General features: G+C 49.4%; 1 protein-coding gene and 1 long non-coding RNA gene across 2 annotated transcripts in view; one reads left to right on the top strand and one right to left on the bottom strand.

The window, feature by feature from the left end:
* LOC125046396 (microtubule-associated proteins 1A/1B light chain 3A-like) overlaps positions 1 to 1,755 on the bottom strand; it is an 8,788-nt gene extending 7,033 nt beyond the window's left edge. Inside the window, exon 1 of the mRNA XM_047644147.1 lies at positions 1,571 to 1,755. Coding sequence (XP_047500103.1) covers positions 1,571 to 1,613 — 43 coding nt within the window. The 5' untranslated portion in view covers positions 1,614 to 1,755. The remainder of the gene's footprint in view (positions 1 to 1,570) is intronic.
* A 335-nt stretch (positions 1,756 to 2,090) lies between these two features.
* Positions 2,091 to 24,668, top strand: part of LOC125046397 — a 63,618-nt gene continuing 41,040 nt past the window's right edge. Inside the window, exon 1 of the long non-coding RNA XR_007116648.1 lies at positions 2,091 to 2,762. This is a non-coding gene — a long non-coding RNA (uncharacterized LOC125046397). The remainder of the gene's footprint in view (positions 2,763 to 24,668) is intronic.

The raw sequence follows: 24,668 nt of genomic DNA, 5'->3' as shown, positions 1-24,668 counted from the left end.
TTATTATGGAAATTTGCCATGGTACTTAATCATTCTTTCTCTTATTATCTGTTTTTGCCTTTATAAGCCCGCATGTGTGGGTGTGTAAATCTTGACCGACAACTGTAACAGTAACATATGGGGTATAAAATTATATACAGCAATGAATAGAATGAAAAAAAACATCCTAGATAAAAACTCTTTAACTTCATCATAAAATTTCTATTTTAGTAAGATAAGAACACATACCAATGAAATATTCAAAATCATATGCTTAACTTCAACTTTTGCAAACCAATGACCAATGATCATGGAGAATCAGTAAAATGAAAATGTAAAATATATAAGCTTTCAGATATATCTCAACATTGACAAGATTTTAAAAAATGGATTAAATAGTTTGGTGACAAGAAAATCTTGAAATGTGGGACAAAGGTAATGGTAATAATTGTTATACTTGACTATTCGGTATATACAATAAACTGTGGAAACTCAAGGTACACTCACAATTACTCAACAAGATAAACCTACAAGCACTTGCCATGCCAAACCCACAATCACTTGTCAATCAAGTGATCACATTAGCCTCTGCCAAAGGCTAACAAACCTCCATCACAGATATTCTGGCAAGATTGAGCTTGAAGGTCTCCCGGCCATTCACTCTCAAGTTAAGAACCAGCCCAAGCTCTACTTAGCTAGATTACACGTGGTACAGGTTTGTTGGCGCTTTGCGGAGTGCCAAACGTTCACTCTTGTCTTTGGGATTCTGGTCTTGTTGTAGGTTCAATAACTGCCACATTCTCTGGTGCATGGCTTCTTTTGAGCAATGAGTTGGAGACATGATGACAATGCCACTTTAATAGATATCACTATCATTTCCCATAAAATTACGAATGATACACGGTAACTTTCTGACCATACCTCTTCCCGCTAAGGCTTATGAGCCGCAATTTCAAAGGAGGAAACAATAATACCCGAACATTCAGTGAAGTACAAAAGGATATAATGCAATACAGTAACACCATTTATATCTAAATCCAATGGAAACTTGTCATTGACAGATCACGACGACTCCTACAAGAAATAAGGCAACACTCTTTGCTTCTCATAAATGCTAACGATGGATGCATAATACTTAAACTTTAAATTTATATTTTCTAAAGCTACAACTAAAAACAAATAAAATATTCCTCAATATAGAAAATTTTTCACATTTTCCTAATAATCCACACATTTTCAAGATTCCCTAATTCTATACAAATATGGTAATGCAGCCCAAGTAAAAGAGTATTTCAATATATCAATAAATAATTTAAGAGCCTACAAGCCTATATACGAAAAGGAAACTTAATAGATATGGCAGAACACGACGCTAAGAAGAGGCATTTAAAAGCTGATGAAATAACAAATAATCAATAAATAATGTTACAAGTAAGATAGAAACCTATATATCAATAACTGCTAAAATATCAAACAATAAATAGCAAAATGCGAAGCGAAAAGAGAATTGCAAAGGCTGATGAAATAATGACGCACTTCTGAAAATGGTTGATAGACAAAGAACGCAAAAGACCTTCATCTCTTTACTTACCGAAACTCCTCCTTTCCCTGAATGGTTTGACTTGGTTATTCATAATGACTAAGTGAACGTAGCGCGAAGAAGAAATATAAACGTATAAAAGCCCTGCACAGTGGATAGACCCGCGGAAAATGGCGTTTTATTGATGCTTCTTCCCCAAGCAGCGCCTCCTCTCAGCTGTTCCTGTGTTTTGTTTACATCAGTCGAGTCCCAATCTCTTCTCTTTATTTTTATCCTCTTTTTTGGCCGCCTCGGGTTGTTTTTCCTGTAGAATTGAATTATCTACTATTTTTAAGATGAAAATTTCCGTTTTCGGTGTAAATTGGGGCTAAAATAGTCAAATAAGTTGTTAATTAACAGTTGCGCAGTGATAAGTGGGGAGGTGAATCTACCAGCCGCTGCGAGTAGAACGGGGCGACGCCATTGGTTCTATTATTAAACAAGCCCGTGCTGAAGGCGCTCCCGGCCAATCAGCGCGCCCGTTACAAACGCTCCCTAAGATCCTGTATTGGTGACTGATGGCCCACGATTTTGCAAATGATTGTAATGGAGATAAGACCACGGGGGGAGCGATCGGACTTAGGGGCGGTCTTTTAAATCGGCAATTCGACGCGTTACACCGATGCCGAAGAATATCGGAGGGTGGGTTTATCGGCCGGGGAATATCGGCCAAGAGATAAATACGGACGGGACGAAGCCGCTGACACGCAGTCAATCACAAAGAATGTTGAGTGAGCTCGAGGTTCCTTTTTGAACGTGACGTTTTTCCCGCCACATTGGAGCGCGGCGACGACAGCCAATCAGCGCGCGGTTCGGAGTCACGTGACCTTAAGTGCTCTGCGACGTTGTCAAATGTGGCGAAGTCGAGTCAGTGTATGTGACCGAGGCGTTGCGAGCGGTTCTATGTGGTGTTCTCTCGCCGGGTCTTCTATGAGAGGGAGGTAAATCGAGAGGAAATTACGGCCTAACGAGTGCGAGGAAAAGGTTCGAGTGAGGCGTTAAGTGCAGAGGAAAAGAGGTGGATGGGTTAGAAGTGCGTTGGTGGCCTGAATCCCAGTCGGAAATTAATATTTTAAGCTGGAAGTGTTCGCTTACGGCCGTGTTGGGATAACGCCCGTGTGTGTGTGTGTGAAAGCTTAAAACCGTGGATTTCCTTATAATTATCTAAAACCGTGGATTATGCCATCCCTCTTCACTGATTCAGGTAAGTGTTCTTTGTCGCCGGCTGTGTGTAGCGCTTTCCTTCCCCGTAGTAAAGTGCATGCTAGGTATGAACGAGCCTTAGACGATTAACTAAGAAACCCCTGAAGTTGCTGGTCAAGCCATGTGATTCGGTCGTTTGGTGCTGCTTAGGCCTACTCTTTGTTACCGTTTGCTGTGTTCTTTCCTGTTTATTTCCTTATAGTGAGTAGATGATTTGGCTTTCACGGTTGTGGTCTCTATCCATGTGTCAGTACGGTATAATGGAGAAGGGGTATTATTGATGTTTTGTAGCATGAATTGGTTTGAAGTGTAGATATTTCTGAACTACTATAACAACCATTGCATATTATAGTGAAATGCAATTACTTCTTTATTTTGTAATTGCTGTCTGCTATGCACATTTGCAATTGTTCAAATTAAGCCGTTGACAATATACTTTTAGACAATTAACCTATATTTTTAAGGACAGCCATTTTAATACAGGATCGCTTTAGAACAACTGAATACTTCGATAGAGTATCACAAAGCAAAATCAAGGCTCGATATCCGCGTTCTAATTAACGAGATATCGACAAACGATCGGTAGAATTATTGGATGAATCGTGGAAATCATATCAGCATGGCAGGTGTGACCATTAATTTTGTACTGCGCGGATCGCCGGCTTAACAGCAGTGTTTGCGGATGTGGGTTCATTAAGAGGATTAACTGCTCTATGATTGGGAGCTACTGTGAAGGGTTGTCGTTGCCTCGTGTTTCACTGGCCATTTGCACTGGCTTCTGCGTTTTGGCGTGCGAGGCGCTGGGGAAAAGGTAGGGGAGGATGGCCTGAGGAAAACCGCTTCGGTGCTTCCCATATGTGGACTTCGGGGCGGCTAAATTAACCCTTCGGCTGTACGGCTCTCAGGAAATGCACGGTGACCTTGGATATCTTGCTTTGGAGTTCCCTCGGGCGTGGGGTCACATCGGGTCAGGCAAGCAGACCACGGCGACGGTTGGGCGTGAAAGTGCCGGTACGAAGACCCAGGTCGCGGGAACCGCATTGTGCATTTGAAGTGCATTCTCGCGTGAAGATGGCCATGGTTGTTGATTGTCATTGTCTGGATTATTGATGTTATTATTATTTGTAATTTTGGTAATATTATTATTATTAATGTTATTGTATTATTATTATTAATGTTATTGTATTATTATTATTATTATTATTATTGTATTGTATTATTATTTTTGTTATTGTATTGTTATTAATATCATTATCATTATTATTATGATTGTAATGATAAAACTAATTATTATTATTATCATTATGATTGTAATGATAAAACTAATTATTATTATTATTATTATTATGAATGTTATTACTAATATTGTATTTGTACTACTGCTATTTCTGATATTATTACTAATACTACTTCTAATATTAGGCCTATTACTATGATTATTAGTATATGTATTAACATTGCAGTTAATGGCATTAACTCCATTATTATCATTATTACGCTCACGCCTATTTCTGAAATGAAGTACACGTAACTGTATTGATCTAAACGTAAATACAGTCGATTTTGCATTGACAAGCGCTCTCAGCAAGCACATTTAAACCGGGATAGCAACCGTCATTTCCCTTTTTCATTTCTTAATCTTATCCGCCAGTGAATCGGTCGAGGGTTTGGTAAGAAGTTATAATTTGGGTGAATCGGGAACAGGTATTTGAGTGATTGGGAAATTTCGCTTCTGTCCTCGTTCCGTGATTTGGGACTTTCGTCGCCCTCCCTCTCCTCCCTGTCCTCTCCTCCTCTCCTCCTCTTCCCTCCTCCTCTCCTCCTCTTCCCCTCCACCTCTCCCTTTTCCCCCTCCACCTCTCCCTTTTCCCCCTCCACATCTCCCTTTCCCCCCTCCACCTCTCCCTTTTCCCCCTCCACATCTCCCTTTTCCCCCTCCACCTCTCCCTTTTCCCCCTCCACCTCTCCCTTTTCCCCCTCCATCTCTCCCTTTCCCCCCTCCACCTCTCCCTTTCCCCCCCTCCACCTCTCCCTTTTCCCCCTCCACCTCTCCCTTTTCCCCCTCCACCTCTCCCTTTGCCCCCCTCCACCTCTCCCTTGCCCCCCTCCACCTCTCCCTTGCCCCACTCCCTTTCTGCGCTAACAGTTGGCGGTGCAGGTAAGTAAGTAGGTTCCGGACATAGGCCTAACCTCTTTATCTACCTGTTACTGCTTGGCCGGCCTCCCCCCCCCCCCCCCCCATACGATCTCTCCGCAGCGGGTGCGTTGATGGTCAGGTTAAGTTGCTTTTATTACATGACTGCGAGTTCGTTTGTGTGTGTGTGTGTGTGTGTGTGTGTGTGTGTGTGTGTGTGTGTGTGTGTGTGTGTGTGTGTGTGTGTGTGTGTGACGGCTGCGCAAAGGGCAGTGCGGGGAGACCTGATGGATGAAGATGGAGGTTGTGGGCGGGGTAAGATGGGTAAATCTAAATGGGCGTCGCTGTAACAGGTGTGTCGAGTGGACAGTGCGCGGATTCACTCGTTCACATACACACATTTACTCACTCACAGTCTCTCTCTATCTCTCTATCTATCTGTCTATCTATCTATCACACACACACACACGCACACTCCATCGCATTATTTTGCACTTCCCTTCCGTTATTTTTTGTAGTCCTACGCAGTCCCGACTCGGGACGTGACAATGTAGGCCACAGTGCCAGCCGCCCTGTAAGCGTGGCATTTAATACCTGCTTCTCTCGAGGGAGCATAAGTATAAATGAGAAGTAATAAGAATGTATTGATTTCGAGAACTTGCTATTTTAGGAGGGGGGGGGGGGGTACACGTGCACACTTTATACATACACGAATGTAGTAAACAGTTTGTAATTAGCTGTCCGCACACTTTTGTAAATTCACCAATATTTTTTAATAATTTATAATCACCTGTGTTGATGCTTTGGTGTATTCGGCAACATAGTAAGTTCTTTGTAATTAGCTGTGCGCTCATTTTAGTTTCTTCAAGAATATAGTCAAGTTACGGTGTTGAGATTCCTCCACCAATAAATTCTGTTCTTCGTGCTGGCCTATGGTCGTGCATCGCAGCAATTAACAACGCGTCTATTCATTCTGTCACGATCCTCAAGCCTGTCCCTGACACCTTCAATGCTTAACACGATGAGGGAGGAGTAAGGGCGGTGGGCGGGGGGGGGGGGGCGAGGAGGGAAAAGGGGTGGGAGGGAGGGACATGCACGTGGACACGTATATACACGCACATGAATATGTACGCAGATGGACATGAACACGTTCACACGTGCACTGAAATACGTACACACACACACAGAGAGAGGGGGGGGGGGGGGCATAAATCTGGGTCACCAGCTGACATAGAATAAAATTCAGAAAAATAAGCAGGAGGCAAGTTCAGGCCGAAAGAGAAAACGGTTAGAAGCGGAGATTATTAGGTGTAACGTAGAAGAAATATATTAGATACATGAGAATTTTAAACAATGACGTAGGGAAATTAAATACGCGTATGTATTCGCGCGCCCGCGCATATGTGTATGAGTTTATTTGATTTTATATACACTCTGTTTAGAGATTGGAGGCCGCATTTTGATTGATTCAGGAAGTTCTCCGAGTGAACACCTTGTGGATTAGTGTCTCGTTGATAGTAGAGAACGTGCCGGATAAAAAAAGTTTTTTTTGTTTTTTCTTGATATAATGGTTGTAGTTGCTATTAAAGGGCAGCCGAGGGGGACGCGTGACTAGGTCTCCGTCGCCGGGAAGGACGCGCCAGGTCACCCGCGAGAGAAACGTTATGGGTCGGCCACGTTGGAGGGACGTTTATAACCTCTTCTTTTTCTACGGGAAACGTTTCGGAAACGCGTCCCTTTGGTGTTCAACGAGCGTATAAGAGAAAGGGCCTGAAGGGAGGGAGGGAGGACCTGGCGAGGGCAGGGGCGCGGGCGAGGAGGGCGACGAGAGGAGAGTTTGGAGAGGCTAGATAAGATAGGGCCGGAGGACGAGCGCGATTGAGCGAGGGGATAGATGGAGGTCGTCGATGGGACGGTAGGGACGCAACAACAGGGACGCAGATCGCCGAGGGAGGTGGAGGGGGGGGGGGGATTGACGGTTGAAAGGTTGGAAGTCGATAAGGGGATCAGAGATTCGTCGGCGAGGGGACGGAAAAGGGCAGGCCGGCGAGCGACCGGGAAGACAGCTAAAGGCGAACGAGGGGAAACTGCGAAAGACGGACGAGAACCTGGGAGAGCAACTGACGTGGGTGAACAAGGTAAACAAGGGTTAGAGCGAGCACAGCGAGCGGCCCGAAAGGGAGAAGAGGGGAAGCGGGAGAAGCAACCGGCAACAGGGAGGGGAAACGGGGGAATAAAACAGGTGAGCGGGGGCCGTAAAAAGGTCCCTTCGCGGAAAAGCAAGACGAAGGCCACAGAGAGGGACAGGGCCGGCAGATGGAGGAACACCGGAGGGACACAGGAAGGACACCGAAGGGACAGAGAAGGGACACCGAAGGACGTCCGAAGCTACGAACTTAATCACACACGGAACAAGTGGGGGACGACAGCACCGGCGACAGGGTATGGCGAGGTTGCTTGGAGGGTGTCAGGATGGGGACAGGGGAAGGGGGACAGGTGAGCGTCGTCGAGAGGACAGGTTAGGGCTTGGTGTAAGGGCGAGGACAAGGAGGACGACAAAACGAGGGCAGTTAATGGGACTTGTGAGGGGTCCTTGAGGGGACACGTGAAGGGCAGGTGAGTGTACCGTTGAAAGCTGGCCCGGCACTTAATTTATTCTTAAAAAAAACGGGGTTAATTATTTCATCGCATTAGTGAAGAACATCAAGAAAGAACGGGGGGGGGGGGGGGAAGAACCGGGTAATTTTTTTTTTTTTTTTTTATACGCGCAAGCCATTATACACGCTCTATTTTTACATACACTAAGACGTAAAAACTCTCCTGGAGTAGTAATTACGGATGTTAATAGCCCCACAACCTCTGCCCCTCCCTCAGCCCCCGCCCCCCGCCCCGGCCGGTGCCTGTCCAACTTGGGTCTTAGAAAAACACAAATGTTAATGTAGACGCACCAGTTCATGCGGGCCGCCGTTGTTGAGGGGCTACTCCATTACCCCGTGCGCTCAAATGAACTCGACCTCCAGTTTTGCCGTCTTGAGATTTTTCTTTTTCCTCAGGTCTTTTTTTTTTTTTCCTCTATGGCCTGCAAGGTATTCGGTTTAGGGAGAGAGAGAGAGGACACACACACACACACGCGCGCGCGCACGCACACACACACACACACACACACACACACACACACACACACACACACACACACACACACACACAGAAATAAGTGAGAGAAAAGAGAAAGAGAGAGAGAGAAATAAGTGAGAGAAAAGAGAAAGAGAGAGAGAGAGAGATAAGTGAGAAAAAAGAGAAAGAGAGAGAGAGATACGTGAGAGAAAAAAGAAAAAGAGAGAAAGAGAAAGAGAGAGAGGGAGGGAGGGAGGGAGGGAGGGGGGTGTGGGTGAGGATTTCGTGTACATATTTCCCTCTCCCCGTCTTTCTCTTACTTATTTGTCTCTGTCTCTCTCTCTCTCTCTCTCTCTCTCTCTCTCTCTCTCTCTCTCTCTCTCTCTCTCTCTCTCTCTCTCTCTCTCTCTCTCTCTCTCTCTTTCTCTCTCTCTTTCTCTCTCTCTTTCTCTCTCTCTCTCTCTCTCTCTCTCTCTCTCTCTCTCTCTCTCTCTCTCTCTCTCTCTCTCTCTCTCTCTCTCTCTCTCTCTTTCTCTCTCTCTCTCTCTCTCTCTCTCTCTCTCTCTCTCTCTCTCTCTCTCTCTCTCTCTCTTTTCTCTCTCTCTCTTCTCTCTTCTCTTCTCTCACTTTTCTCTCTCTCTCTTTTCTCTCACTTATCTCTCTCTCTTTTCTCTCATTTATCTCTCTTTTCTCTCACTTATCTCTCTCTCTCTCTTTTCTCTCACTTATCTCTCTCTCTCTTCTCTCTCTTCTATCTCTTCTCTCTATCTCTCATATAGTATGGCATTCAGCTTTAACTTGCTTAGGCCTTAGTTAGACTATTTCAGTTTGTATATCCTCAGTAAATACCTTGTATTTTGCCCAACATCACTTGAGCGACTTTGTAGAAATATAATTTTCTGTCCGCATTGGTAACGGCGCGCTTGGTTTGGTCGTGATTCCTATAATCATGAGAATTGAAACTCATATTATTGAACGCCAAAAGGGTTATTTATGCAATTGATGGTAGAGAGAGGAATTTTTGTATTATTGTCGCTCACGGCCCTCATTATGTCAATGAGTGATTTTAGCTGTCATGATTTTGTACCATCATTGTGGTTCGTTGGGAAAGATCTGTAATTATCAGCATGTATTTTTGTAATTATCAGCATATATTTTGTTATTATTTTCCCCAATTTTGAAAGGGCGGATTGCAAAGCGGTGCAATGTTGCCATGTTCCCAGGTGAATAGTACATGGCTGTAGTGAGGTTTATATTTGCAGTATGCGATTGGAGGAGGATATAGTGAAAGTTGCGATAGTGATATGTCGGTGGTGTCTGTGGCTATAGTGATAGGTTGAGTGTGGGTGTTTGTAACAAGACCGGTAGTGACGGTAGTGGTTACAGTGAGGGTAATTTTAGTGATAGATTGATAGTGATGGTGGTTAAATTAGTTATATAAATAGATTGATAGTGATGGCGGTGAAGGTAGTTCAAAAAATAGATTGATAGTGGTGGTGGTTATAGTGAAACGATGTGAAGGTGGCGCTTGTGAAATATTGATGGATACAGTGACTATGAAAGTAGTTATACCAAGGGCTTTGTATTAACAGTGGTAGACTGACCGTGGTTTGTAGTAGCAAATTAATGGTGACGGGGGTAACGACAGAAATAGATGGATAGTTATGGTGTTTTCAGTGGGGGACTGGTAATGATGGTGGCTTTATTGAACGATTAATAGTGACAGTGGTTTAAGGAGTAGATTCGCAGTAACACTTGGTAATAGAGGGAGAGTGATAGTGTCGGTGGCTACAGTGAGAGATCGATAGTGACGGTGGTTCAGATAGTGTCTGGCGGGTGAGAAATCGGTGATACGAAGCTCCCCCCACCCACACCGCCCCCTCCCCGCCCCCGCCCCCCTTGCGATATGCCTGGCCTGGCTAGCACCTCTGATAGTGCCGTGTGTGGGGGCGGCCGTGGGGAAAGAGGGAGGGGGGCTCATTTCCCCTCTTGGGTGGGGGATCGGGAGGGAGGATTGTCTTGGGGATGCTGAGAGGGTGATGCCTGAGGTTTTTCGGCTTTGAAGGAAATTCTGAGAGAGAGGGAAGGAGGGGGGGGGGAGAATAAAAATGAAAGAGTATTTGTTTTCGCATATGTATTAATATATATTTGCGTGAGCTTACTATATGCTATTTGGGTGCATAAATGTCGTGAGGTGTTGCGGGCGACAGTGGCAACACCTCAGGTCTGTTTGCCCAAGTTAAGATTAGTTCGATTTGGAGAACGCGAAGGCGATATCAGTAGCGTGGGACACGGATGTGCGTCAGCCTTCTGACGGAGCCTGACAGCCAGGCCCTTCACACGACCTCCTTCGCCTTCCCTTCGCTGCTCGTTGCGGCGGCTTCCTCTCGCTTGGTCCCCGCGGAAGGATGGCGACGGCAGACATCCAGCGCGTGACATTTCAGAGGGATCGACTTTTCAAATGCCTCTTCTCGCCGAGTCTGTACTACACAATAGTACACGTCAAAGAGTGTTTATATTGACATTTCGCTCAGCCACAACATGTCTTTGCTTCCTCATTGACTGCTGACCGTCGCTCTTGCAGGTAATCATAATTCAGGGACAGGGAAGGTTGTCAGCGGGATTGCAGGTCACACAAGGTCACTCTGCATCCGTAATGGGAGGAGAAGTTATTGTCAAGTAAAGGAAATCAGTGGTGCCTTTGTCAAGATCAGCTGTCCTAGCCTCGTGAGTATTGCAATCTCGACAGAGGTTATTTCATCACGACTTCATATGTCATTGAAAGTAGACGACCTGTTGATAGCTAGAGGTTTCTCTTTTTTGTTCATTCTTTAGCAATAATGATGAAAAAGGATAATCGACAAGCGAAATTTAGGCGTTTCTAAACAGCCTTTGGCTCGAATTAGACGGCCAATTGAAGGTGCGTTAGGGCGACGTAGATGATGCCTGCGAGGATCGGGGAATAACGACCGAGCGTTGCATCAGACTGCCTGTCGCTTCTCACTGTCGCGATTGTTGCACCACAGTGCCACATTACCGGCACTAGAGTGGCACTTGCTCCACCACAAATTCTATCGGAATCAGAGTGCGTCGCAGCATTACGGCCCCCAATGAAGGCCAGCGACGCGAGTGCAGTGGCACCGTAACCGGCAGTAGTGGCGCTTCGAAATTACTTTATCATCCCAGTGCCACAGCGGAGTGCCGGGCGGGATTCGGCTAATGAAAGATTCGATAAGTGAAAAAGGTCATCAAATGTTACGCTGCGTCCGGTATTGATATTGGTGAAGGGGCGACGGGGAAGGGGGGGAAGGGGGGTGAAGAGAAAGGGTAGGCGAGGAAAGGGGATGGAACAGAAGAGAGTGGGAAGGGGAAGTGGGAAAGAGGATGGGAAGGAAGTGGAATGGTGCTGGGAGGGGGGAGGAGACTGGGAAGGGGAGGAGGAAGAGAAGGGGGAGGGGAGGAGAAGGAGAAGGAGAAGGGGAAGGTGAGGAGGAAGAGAAGGGGAAAGGAAGCGGGGTGGTAACTGGAGATTCGTGGAAGGACGAGGGTGAATTGGGGAAGGGGCAAGTGGGAGGAGAGAGAGGGAAACGAGGGGAGTCAAAGACGAAAGCGTATGGAGGGAAGAGAGAGGAATGTGTAAAGAGAAAAGGGGAGAGGGATGGGGAGGGACGAGTATCAGAGGCTGAATATTTTAGATTGTAGTCAGATGAATCAGGGGATTCTTAGTAGGGAGATGGGGGGAGTGTGGGGGGTCTCGCGCAATTTCTAATCGATGTTTATACTAATGAAGTTTCGGTAACAGTACTAAACCATATGGACGTTTGGAATCGAGTTCAACATCCCTCATACGTGCCCTTCCTTGTGTCACTTCGTTTAGTTGGCCTCGGTAATGAATGCATAGCAGACCATTTCCGGGAAGCAGCCTGTGAGTAAAACATGATTACGCCTGTAGTTGTGTCTCTGGTCCCGTATCTGATTACCTCTGCCATTTATTTATCTATCCACACCCATGCATATGTGTGCTGGTATGGATGCTTGCGTGCATTTATGTGCGGTGTGTATCGGTAAATGTTCTTATTGATTTGTTATGGATGAGTAGGCCTATTTTTTTCCTGATGGACAAATGTAGTATTTTCATAGTGATTGGTCTTCACGTCGTCACACGATGATGGTCACGTCGACTAGTAATAGTTTCGGATATTCTGGCGCACTATATCCCGTTCCTTACGTTTCTCGCAATACTATATACTGTTGAAGATCAAGTTTCAATAGATCCGCCGCTCGGTTTTAACAGTGGCAGGGAGTCTGTCCCCGATGAACGGCATGGCAAAGGCACCATCATTACGGCAGGCGAGGCGAATGCGACGCAAGAGGTCATACTTTGGCTTTGATTAGAATTGGCGGTCAATGTTTACTTTTGTATTGTGGTATAAAGATTGTAAATAGAATTGCGATGTGGTAGTTTCGCAGATTTTTTTTTTTTTTTTTTTTGGGGGGGGGGCATTTTAATCCGAAGTCTGGCCTCTGTCATCGCATCCACGCCCTTTGCCGGAATGGTGGCGGTGATCTTGCGTCAGGACCTCCTTGTGCGGACGACCAGGTCTTTTCGGCGCCGCCTTCGTGGTATTTTGAGTCACCCAGAGTTGCAGACTGCTATTCCTGGGGGGTTCTTGCGAGTGAGTGCGTAATTGCGTGATTACAAAATAAATGTTTGCCCACATTTGTCGAGATTACCCGACACGTAAGGCAGAACAGATGGACAAGCATCATAAAGGAAAGCGTGGAAATAAAAGGCATTAAGCTGAAAGACACATAAGTTGGAAGAACAAACATATCATAAAAAAAAAATATATATATATATATTTATGAATATAAGAACATACATGTCGTCAACCAGAAGGAACAAAACAAAGATGACTTCGAGATGACATCAAACAGAAGGACACCGAAGAATAAGGAGGACTCCGAGGTGACATCCGAGCGATTGAACAAGATGGTTGTTCACTCGCGACAGATAGCGAGACGGCGGCGAGAGAGGGGGGGGGGGGAGAGCCCGGCCCCGGAATCCACCGTGAAAGGAAGAAAAACTAGTCGAAGGCACGGTGAGGGATAGGGATGGTGACCGAGCCAGTGTTGGACAGGCGGTCGTGTGTGTTGGGCCAGGGAAAAGGGAGGGTTGGAGGGGGAGGGCGGGAGGAAGGGAGGAAGGAGGAGAGAGGGGGAGGGAGGGTGGGATGGAATGGGGGAGAAGGGAGGGTGGGAGGGAGAGGGGGATGATAACCGATTTGTAGGACAGCAGACAGCAGGAGCAGGAACGCCTTTGTGAGCTCGGGGTGACGGATGGCAGTGGAAGAGAGGCGGGCGGAGGAGAGGTGCTCGGGTGAGGGATGGAGAGTCTTCCTTGAGTACCGTGTCTTTAAAAGGGAGGAGGGGAGCAGCGTCAAACGTTTGGTTTTAAACTGTTGAGAGAGAGAGAGAGAGAGAGAGAGAGAGAGAGAGAGAGAGAGAGAGAGAGAGAGAGAGAGAGAGAGAGAGAGAGAGAGAGAGAGAGAGAGAGGTAGTCGGGTAAGAGAGAAAGAGAAAGACAGCGGGAGGGAGAGGAGGGGAGGGCAGGGCTGAAATGAAGGTGCCGTGGTGTATGGGAGTGAGGCGAGCCGACGTGGCTAGGGATATGTTAGGACGACGGTAAAAACTACCATCACCACCACTACCACCGCCGAACTTAACCTCGGCAACTCACCACCACTACACTACCACCTCCGCTTCATCTTCCTCGTCCTCCTCCTCCTCCTCCTCTTCTTCTTCCTCCTCTTCCTCCTCTTCCTCCTCTTATCCTTCCCTCCTCCTCTTCCTCCTCTTATCCTTCCCTCCTCCTCCTCCTCCTCTTATCCTTCCCCCTCCTCCTCCTCCTCTTATCCTTCCCCCCTCCTCCTCCTCCTCTTATCCTTCCCCCTCCTCCTCCTCCTCTTATCCTTCCCTCCTCCTCCTCCTCTTATCCTTCCCTCCTCCTCCTCCTCTTATCCTTCCCTCCTCCTCCTCCTCCTCTTATCCTTCCCTCCTCCTCCTCCTCCTCCTCCTCCTCCTCCTCTTATCCTTCCCTCCTCCTCCTCCTCCTCCTCTTATCCTTCCCTCCTCCTCCTCCTCCTCCTCCTCCTCTTATCCTTCCCTCCTCCTTCTCCTCCTCCTCCCCCCGTTCCCCTCCTTCCCCTCCATCTCCCTTCGTCCCCCTCCCCTTAATCCCTCTTCCTATCACCACTACCTCCACCTCCCCCTCCTATCACTACCTCCTCCTCCTCCTCCTCCTCCCCTCCGTCCTCTTCCTTTTCTTTCATCATTCCCCCATACCAATTACCGTCCTTAAATACTTTTTCAGTTGTTTTCATTCCCTACGACGGCGACGGTGTTGCTTCGCCGCCCCTCGGAGCCCTTGGGGAGTAGTCCTCGAGGCCTCCGAGGAGCGTCTGAGGGCACGGGTGCATCTGGACCACGTGGTCAAGGATGGAAACTTTGGTGTAACGTCTTGGGAATGTTGTCGGTTAAATGTTGACGTTGGTAACTCTGCAGCCGAGGGCCCCTGTCAACTCTCAAGAGGTGCCATCTAGGGTCTTTATTGCCATTTATCTCGAGCTCTCGTTTGTTTCCCTCTTTATTCCTGTTTTCGTGTCCACCGTCCGCTTTGTTCGCCGATCGTTTGCGGAGTGGACCCGAAGGATAATTGCAAAATTGCATCGGGAAGGTTATGTAATTAATTATTAAATGAAGTGGTGTCAACATAGCACCTATCAGCCAGAACATATCACCCAACCACCCCCGAACCTCCTCTCCCCCCTCCCCTGCCTCTCCCCAGCCCCTTCTCCTCCTTCGACCCCCCTTGTCCTCACCCCCGGCCCGCCACCCCGCGCGCCTTCTGTAAATGAAGGGGCGTATCCCACCTCGGCCGCTTCCCGCTAATTGAATCCTAATTGTCAAGGGCCGCAAAGCTGAAAATGATTTGTATTCCCCGCGGATGGCTCCGCTATAGGGGCTCGCGGACCACTTCAACAAGATGGGTTTGGGTAACAAGCTAAAACGACAGTTGTGTCATTGACGTTTAAGGTTGATAATGATGTCAGGGAGTGTTGTCGGTTGCGCCGCTGTGCGCCGGGCCCGCACGCGGTTATTACACAGGAAACATATTTGAGTAAAATCCTGGATCATGATTCGCGGGGATGGCTGAAAATACTTTTCTTGCCGGTCTGATGGTGTGTGCCTTGTGTACGGTGTTACCGAACCGTGTTACTCCTGCCTCGGAGTCGTGTTACGGGGCTGCTTGCCGCTGGGGAACCGTGCTTGCTTGCGTGCGACTGCTACTGATCCACATCGGCGATGCCGCGGCTGGGGCGCCCGGCTGGCGTTACCGCTGCCCAGCCAAGTTACTGGCGGGATTTGATAGTGCCGTGATGATACGTTGCGTAATGTGTTATTGCGTCACGGCGCACAGATAGCGCTATTAGCGGCCCATAACGATTACTCGGGTACTGTGTCAGCCGTGCAGGCGGAGGGACGCTGACTGGCGCGCTCCTGAATGAGGGCTGCGCGGCTGGCCCGCCTTTTTATCCTATTCGCGGCGGCTGTGGGCTCGGGGTCGGGCCGGGGGATGGGCCGGGGGCGGGAGGGCCTCCGGCGGGGGATCTGGTTCGAGCTCCGGCGAGCGCAGAACATCACGGAAATGATGGGATCTTGGAAGAAGCGGGTCACGCCGATTGGTACTCGGACACAACGAAAATGCTGTTTGTTTTTATGTATGTATACATATATATGTGTGTGTGTGTATGTTTTTATATATATATATATATATATATATTATAAGGCATTTATATATGTTGCGAGATATATAGATAGTTACAGATAAGTAAACATAAGTATTCCAAAAGGCCTACTCAGCAAGCAGTATGTACATTGAGTTCCTGAGCAGACGGACAACCCAAACGGAGGCGCAGCTTGAAGTCACACCTGCGAGCTTCTGGCGAACTTTTGCATTCATTAGCTAGATTATACAGTGAATAAAAGCCTCCGGTAACTGGGTTCATTAAAGTAGAATATCTTGGGTTTTGTCTCGAGGATGCGCGCGGTTGTTAAGGCCGCCGATACGGACGTCCGCGAATCGGGACCGACAAATGCAGCCAGAGGAAAAAGTTTCATTGAGAAGTTACGAAGGTGTAATAGGATAAAATGTGTGTGGGGGGTAATCACTGGGGATAATGTTTGCTAATGAGTTGGCTTGCGTTGTTCTAGGTGGTGTTTGTGCTGTATTGCGTGTGTATATATTTCTTTCGTGTTGTATATTTTTTTTTTTTTCGTGACTATACGGAATGATAAGTTATCAGGGATATTTATCGGTGAATTTTGTCTGTGTTACAAAACCTGTTTCTTGTTGGGTATAGGTTAGTCAGTTAGTCACGAGATATCCTCTCGTTTTTAATAGGACCTATAAATCATAGAATGAGAGAGAGAGAGAGAGAGAGAGAGAGAGAGAGAGAGAGAGAGAGAGAGAGAGAGAGAGAGAGAGAGAGAGGGAGGGAAGAGAGGGGGGGGGGGGGTAGCGGCACGGTGAACCAAGAGCATGGGAGGCGACCATAATTCAGGCCACAACAACAGCACAGTGATTTACACCCGTCTGTCGTGTGTGAACCATCGCCCTCCACTTCACATTTGCACCTACACACATCTACACACACGCCACACCTACACAAAGAGCTTGGATCTCCTCCACACCTCTCTCTTTCTCGTCTCTCTCTTCTCTCTCACTCTCTTCTCTCTCTCTCTCTCTTCTCTCTCTCTCTCTCTCTCTCTCTCTCTCTCTCTCTTCTCTCTCTTCTCTCTCTCTCTCTCTCTCTCTCTCTCTCTCTCTCTCTCTCCTCTCTCTCTCTCTCTCTCCTCTCTCTCTCTCTCTCTCTTCTCTCTCTCTCTTCTCTCTCTCCTCTCTATCTCTCTCCTCTCTCTCTCTCCTCTCCTCTCTCTCTCTTCTCTCTCTCTCTCTCTTCTCTCTCTTCTCTCTCTTCTCTCTGTTCCCTTCTCTCTCTCTTCTCTCTCTGTTCTCTCTATCTTTCTCTCTTTCTCTCTTTCTCTCCTTCTTACTTTTCTTTTCTCCCTGCTCTCTGTCTCCCTGCTTCCCTCCCTCTCTTTCCTCTCACCTTATCCACTTCCCTTCCCATATCTCCCTTTGCCTCTCTTCGTTTATCTTCCTCTCTCCCTTCCAACGTCTTTTCATTTTTTCTATTCCTTCCCCTCTTCTGCCCCTACACTCTTCCCCTTTCTTTTTCCCAGAGAAGGGAGGAAGGAAGTAAGGAAGGGCGAGGGAGACGGGCAGGGACAGGAAAGCAGATGAGAAAGCAGCAGGAGAGTAGGGGAAGAGGCCAGAGAGGTGGAAGCAGGAGATCAGGCAGGAGAGTAGATGGGAGCAGGGGGGCAGGCAGGAGAGAATGAGAGTAGGAGATGGGAACAAGAGAACTGGCAGGGGAGAAGATGAAAGCAAGAGAGTAGGGGGTGGAAGCAGGAGGGATGGGAGCAGGGGAGAAAGACGGAGAATTGGAGATGGAAGTTGGAGATCAGGAGATGGGAGCAGGGGAGAAAGACGGAGAATTGGAGATGGAAGTTGGAGATCAGGAGATGGGAGCAGGGAAGAAAGACGGAGAATTGGAGATGGAAGTTGGAGATCAGGAGATGAGAGCAGGCTGGAGAGCAGGAGACGAAAGCAGAAGGGATGGGAGCAGGGGAACTGGCCGGCGAGCAGGAGAGACGGAGACCGCGCGTGGAGCGGGGAGAACGTTCTGTGAATGGCGGAGCTCCTCCTCGCAGGTGACGGCGTCGCGGCGTGCTTGTGGCATTAGGGGGGCGAGTTTATGCAGAGGGCGGGGGTTGGGTGAAGGTGGGGAGGGTGGGGAAGGGATGGGTGGGGTGTGGTAGGGAAAAGGGGCTTTGTGGGAATGATGGGGCTATGGGTTAGGAGGGGGATTAGGGTTGGGTGGGGGAAAGCTGGAATGTGGTTGGGTGGTGGTTTATGTGGGAAGGGAAAGATTGGGGAGGGTGGGGATGGTAGGAAACGAGGGGAGATGGAAGGTGTTAATGCTTGTTCAAGGGGAATGTCACCGCCTTCGTTGACTTGCCTTGGAAGAAGTTGGGGCGGGGGGGGGGGGGGGGGAAGCGGAGAGGGAGGTGAGGTTGGGAGGCGAGGGGTAAGGGGAGGCATTGTTGGTGGTTGCGGGGTGGTTGGTGGGGTCGTTTCAACGGCGGTGTTATATACAGACGAGCTCCCCTCCCTCTCTCCCTCTCCCTCCCTCCCTCCCTCCCTCCCTCTCCACACTCCCCTATCCCCTCCCCCCACACTCCTTTCCCCTCGCCTCTCCCCCAGCACACCTTTCCCTCCTCGCCCCCTCCACACCCCTCTCCCCTCGTCCCTCCGGCCCCTCCAACCCCTTTCCCTTTCGCCCCTTCTCTCCCTTCCCTTCTCTCCCTCGCCCCTTCCATCCCCCTTCCCCTCTCCCCCTCCCCTTCTCTCCCTCGCCCCTTCCATCCCCCTTTCCCCCTCCCCTTCTCTCCCTCGCCCCTTCCATCCCCCTTTCCCCCTCCCCTTCTCTCCCTCGCCCCTTCCATCCCCCTTTCCCCTTCCATCCCCCTTTCCCCCTCCCCTTCTCTCCCTCGCCCCTTCCATCCCCCTTCCCCCCTCCCCTTCTCTCCCTCGCCCCTCCACCCCCCCCCCCCGCGGCGGCGCGTCTAAACCCCTTGGCGCTTGCGGTGGGGTTGCGAGGCTCTTATTTGAGGACTCGCAAGCAGCACTGAGGTGGCGGTGGGCGGCGAGGTTGGGGTAAGAGGGGGGTGGAAGGGAGAAGGAGGGGAAGGGGTAAGGCATGAGGATGGGTGAAGAGGAGGGGGAGGGGGAAGGGAGGAGGAGGGTTTGTGGGAAGTCGTGGAGGGGGGGAGGAGGAGGACGAGGATGGGGGGGAGGTAGGGGTCAAAGCCAACCGTCAGTTGTCTGGATTATAACCGGTCAGTGGAGGCGGGGGTGCTGGATGTTGCACGAAGGATTCGGGGAGGGAGGGGGAAGGGGAAGAGGGGGAGGGAGATGAATCAGTAGGATATCCTGAACCCGTCCCCTCACCCCCCTTCGCCACCAACAGTCTCCTCCCTCTCTCCCCTCCTGCCTCTACCCTTATTCCACCCCCACTCCTCTGTGTGCCAGGTATCCCGCCCAGAATAGGGCAGAGGACGAGCAAATGAAGAGAGAGAGAGAGAGAGAGGGAGAGGGAGAGGGAGAGGGATAGGGAGAGAGAGGGAGAGAGAGGGAGAGAGAGAGAGAGGGAGAGAGAGAGAGAGAGAGAGAGAGAGAGAGAGAGAGAGAGAGAGAGAGAGAGAGAGAAAGGATGAGGAGAAGAGGAGGGGGGGGGGGGCACCGGGTGCAGTTGGTCGTCTTTTTATATCCGGATTTCGGGGTCCTGTTCCCCCGTGTAAATATTGTCGCCTCGAACTTTGCTCCTGCTTTACTGCTTGCGCCCAGCCGTGTCTCTGCTGCCGCGCCTGCTGTTTTGTGTTCAGCCAGCGACCCCAGAACTACGAATCCACGGCGTGCTCTCTGTTTGCGCCGTGTTGCTTATCGCCTTTTCGTCGCAGGTGCAATTGCTGGTTCGGGCGTAGGTGTCGTCTGTGTGGGCGTGTTGGCGCTGTTTGTTAATGGTCGCTGGTGGTTGAGGGTCCCTCGTGCGGCGCTCACGACTCGGAGCTGCCACAACACTCGCTTCACGCTGATGATCATGTCCTGCCGGGGATGAAGGAGGGGCGGGGGGGGGGAGGGGAGGAGTCGGGGCGCGAGGGGGGGGGGATGTTGGGGGAAGGACTGAGGACTAGGCAGGTAGTGGGGGCATGAGGGGCTGAGGGCTAGGGTATGAAGGAGTGGGGTGGGGGGAGTACGTGGGGGAGAGGCGGTGGCATTGTATGCAGGGGAGGCGGGCATTTCGTCCTATCGGCGGGCAGTGCTCTCATTATGCCGGTGCTGGCTCGCAGATGGGACGGGGGGGTTGTTTTTTTTTTTTCTTTTTTTTTTTGTAATCTAGTCCCGAAAGTGGTAAAGATATGGAGATTATAATCTCCCGCTTCGCTCATTCTTTTTTTTTTTTCGGTCGGATCTGTTTCTGAAGTAGTAACTCGTTCTGTATCACTCTTACTCACCCACCCACCACAGAAAAAATTTAAAACCTACTCATTCACTCCACTCTCATTTACTTACTCACTCACTCAGGCTCTCTCTCGTTTTGAAACGCCTACTGACTCATTCTCACTCACTCATGCAGTCACTCATTCCTACTAACACACACACACACTCACGCATCCCTACTCACTCTCACACTCACGCACTCGCCGAATGCTCGCACACTCACCCTCCCCGTGCGGCCGTCCGTCCCGCCTCATACCCCTTCATTTCCTCATAATGCCTGGCTTTGTCTCGCCATCGTTGCCGGACCTCGATTTGTTGTCTTGAGTGGGAGGGAGAGGAGAAGAGGGAGGGAGGGAGGGAGATAGGAAGGGGGAGATGGAGGGAATGAGATAGGAAGGGAGGGGGGGGGGAGAAGGGAAAGGAAAGGATGAGAAATAAAATGGAGAAGGGAGAGAAAGGAGGAGATATGGCAGGGGAAAGAGGGAGAAAGGACGGGGGGGTTGAAGGGGGGAAGGGGACATGAGGTCGTGAGGTTCGTGTGAACTTAGATCTATATCCATCTTCGTGTGCAATTGGAGTAATTACCGAGACTTTTTTTTTTACGTCCAGTGCTGGTGGATTTTCCTCGTTCGTGGCGCTGCGAAGTGGTGGGTAATCACGTGATCGTTGATAGGGTTGTTCTGCGCCCCCCCTTCCCCCTTTCTCCCCCCCCCCCTCAACACACCCAGTGTTCACCTGTTATCAATTTATTACTCACACGTTCCCCCTTTCGTCTATTTATAATGATGCTGTTACCCTTATCATCTTGGGAATACTACTTTGTATATCTGTTTCAGGGTTTCTGCCGAGTTGCTGGTTTTCTTGTGTGCTTGCTTCCGCGTTTTGATCTTTCTTCATTCTCATTATTTAGATCGCAATATCTTGTTGTGACTGTTCTCTCCCACTCTATCCCCCCTCTTACACCTTCCTCTCCCTCTACCTCCCTTCCTCCCTCTCCTCCTCCTTTCCTCCTCTTCTCCGTTCTCTCGCTCCTTCTCCCTCTCACACCTCCTCCCTCTCGCTCCTCCTCCCTCTCGCACCTCCTCCCTCTCCGCCCTCCTCCCTCTCCCCTCCTCCCTTCCCTCCTCCTCCCTCCCCCTCCTCCTCCCTCTCCCTCCATTCCCTCTCCCTCCTCCTCCCTCTCCCCCCTCCTCCCTCTCCCTCCTCCTCCCTCTCCCCTCCTCCTCCCTCTCCCTCCTCCTCCCTCTCCCTCCTCCTCCCTCTCCCTCCTCCTCCCTCTCCCTCCTCCCCCCTCTCCCTCCTCCCCCCTCTCCCTCCTCCTCCCTCTCCCTCCTCCCCCCTCTCCCTCCTCCCTCTCCCTCCTCCTCCCTCTCCCACCCCTGCCGTCACAGAGCTCTCTTATCATGCCTTGGTGATCGCTTATCTCTCGCCGTCGTTTACTTTTGTGTCGATGGCTGGCCCGAATCCCTCCTCGCGTAGGTGACACTGCCGGTAGAATTCCCAAACCCCTCCCTGTCCGTGGGCGTGGAGAGAGGTGTTCACGTGGGTGTATTTGGTCTGTTCTCCGATAGGTCGCGGGTGTAGGGGAGGGAGGGGGCGGTTAGTGCGGGCGTAAAAGAGTCGTTTATGTTCGTGTCATTCGGTCGGGTTGTTGGGAAATGTCCCTCATCTCCCTTAGTTTCTCTCTACGTTTCTTTCATTTTGTCTAGAGAACGGAGGTAGGAGGCGTAGAGAGAGAGGAGAAGGGAAAGCGAGATAAGGAAACTTTTAAACATAAGAGAGAAGTGTAGAATGAGAGGCAGGTTGTTGTGAAAAGGAGGGACAATGTGTAGCGTCATGTGAGCCGTAACTCATTCCGAGTGATAATCAGCATGTTTTAGTGGCGTCCATTGTCGACGTCGCTGATTGAATGTCTGCGACGAAGGATAAGATTAACGTGACGAATTTACGCGATAGACAGACGGAGTCAGACAAACCATGACAGTCGAAGGAACCAGATAAAATGACAGTCGTCTAGGCATTGAGTCGGATGTCAAACAGACATACAGACTGCAGCAGACGGAGACATACAAGCTATGACAGTCGAAGGAACTAGATAAACCGACAGCCAGCCAGGCTTAGACACGGAGGACAGACAGACAGACAGATGTGCCGCTGCATAAGTGCTGAAAAGTGCAATTCAAGGCGAGCAAATGAGGAAAAGATTAAATAGAGTTTAAGGTCCTGGAAGACGGGGCGAGGAAGGGGCGGAAAGGGCGAGGAAAGAGGTGCATAGGAGGAAGGGATGATGAGTACGGGCGAGGAGAGGGAGAAGAGAGAGAGAGAGAGAGTGGCTGAATGCAGGAGGAGGAGGGGAGACGAGAAAGGGGATTGGTAAATAAGAGGGAGGCGAGTCTTTAATGAGAGAAGAAAGTCGCAAGTTTTGTAGTTAACACGGATAACCAGCGAGTAATATGCGGAGAGGAGAGGCGAATATTTTATGAGGGAAAGAGTAGAACGAACGGATAATTACGAAGGGTCCGATAATAGGGGGGGAGGGGGTAGAGGGAAGGGGAAATAGAAAGGTAGAGAGAGACAGAGATAGAGACAGAGATAGAGACAGAGATAGAGATAGAGATAGAGATAGAGATAGAGATAGAGACAGAGAGAGACACAGACACATAGAGGTGTAATTAGTGAAGTTTTTGTATCCATTAATGATTGGCGAAGGGTTTCTCGGCGCTGGGTACACGGGGCACGGGTTCGGTAACGAGGGGAAACGTAAGAGGGGAAATTGGGCAGCGGGCGTCGTCGAGGAGAAAGACGTGGTGGGCATTAAGGTATGAATGAGGCTTGAAGTCTGGCGAACGGAGACATGAGGGAAATGAGGGGAGAAGTTATTAATAATCGAAGGGAAGGTGAGTGAGTGAGTGGGCAACGCGGGGGCAAGACTTGTCATTCTGTTGCCATTGTTGCCGTAATGAAATTTGGCGTCGCGGCGAAAGGCGGGACGGGAAGCGAGGGGAAAGGGAAACCGTAGATTAGGGGAAGAGAGAGAGGATGCAAGAAAGCGGTAGATAAGGAGGGCGGAAATAGAGGAGCGAACAACAAAGTCGCAGTAATGGATGACAGCGAAGGGAGTGAGAGACAGAAAGACAGACAGTAGACTAACAAACAGACAAACAAGACACAGACAGACTTCATTTAATGTAGTCTACTAGTATAATTAACAAATTGTATGCAAGGTGGTATTCTGGATATTGAAAAAGGATTCAAACCACTCTGACAACGCCCCCCACCCCCTTTCTCTCTCTATCTTTCTTCTTTTCTCTCCCTCCCCCCCCCTATCTCTCTCTCTCTCTCTCTCTCTCTCTCTCTCTCTCTCTCTCTCTCTCTCTCTCTCTCTCTCTCTCTTTCTTTGTCTCTTTCTCTCTCTCTCTCTCTTTCTTATTCTATTTCTCTTTTTCTTGGTCTTTATTCTTCCCCCTCTCCCCTCCTCTCGCTTATCCCCCATCTATTACCTCACCTTCATTTTCCCCTTCCCCTCTCCCCTCTTCCCATTCCCTCTCCCCTCTTCCCTTCCCCTCTCCCCCTTCTCAATAACGTGCATCACAGCGAACGGTTTTAATAAAATCAGGCCCGAGTTTTTATTTCATCATCCGGGACCACTTCCCCATGCAACAAAAATAAAATCGTGACTGATTGCGTGTCGATGGAGCAAAGATGGAAAATTATAGATGCAGTCCTCGTTAGTTGAGGGGAGGGAGGGGGAGGAGGCAAGAGGTCGGGTTGGGAGGAAGGGAGAGGTCGGGTTGGGGGGGGGGAGAGGTCGGATTGGGAGGAGGGGGGGGGGGGCAAGTATATCCGAGAGAACCGAGAGACCCGAACGACCGAGGGAGACTGAATGAACTAAATGACTTGTTGGACTTGAAAGGCCTCTTGGAGGAGTCGGAAAGGCTGAAAGATTGTGAAGGACTCGAGGAGGGGAGGGGGGGTGTAAGGCGGGTCGAGGGGGACAGGCTTAATGACCGGGAGACTTTTGTGTTGGGGCTTTTTATTTATTTGTTTTTTATTCCATTTTCTTAGGGGGATGGGGAAGGGGAGGGGGAGGGGGAGGGAGAAGGATAGCGTCTCGTACATACGCTTGATATTTTTTAATGGGGGAGGGGGGGTTGTTTCGTTTGTTGGGATATTATTATTATTAGATGTTTGTAATTATCAAATATGGTTTTAATGATGTGGTGGAAGGGGAGCTGGAGAGTCTTTTCCTAGAAATGGATACGAATGAGGAAATACATGAAGAAAATAAAAATGAGGTTGGGAGGGGGGGGGGAAAGAGAGAGAGAGAGAGAGAGAGAGAGAGAGAGAGAGAGAGAGAGAGAGAGAGAGAGAGAGAGAGAGAGAGAGAGAGAGAGAGAGAGAGAGGGGGGGGGGGGATGGGAAGAGAGAGAGAGATTTCTTCGGAAGGGAAGAGGGATAAAAGAAACTTGTTA

Source organism: Penaeus chinensis, chromosome 39 (assembly GCF_019202785.1).
Source record: "Penaeus chinensis breed Huanghai No. 1 chromosome 39, ASM1920278v2, whole genome shotgun sequence".
NCBI classification, from domain to species: domain Eukaryota; kingdom Metazoa; phylum Arthropoda; class Malacostraca; order Decapoda; family Penaeidae; genus Penaeus; species Penaeus chinensis.
The sequence above is the reverse complement of the archived record's forward strand: the minus strand, read 5'-3'. Positions and strand labels throughout refer to the sequence as shown.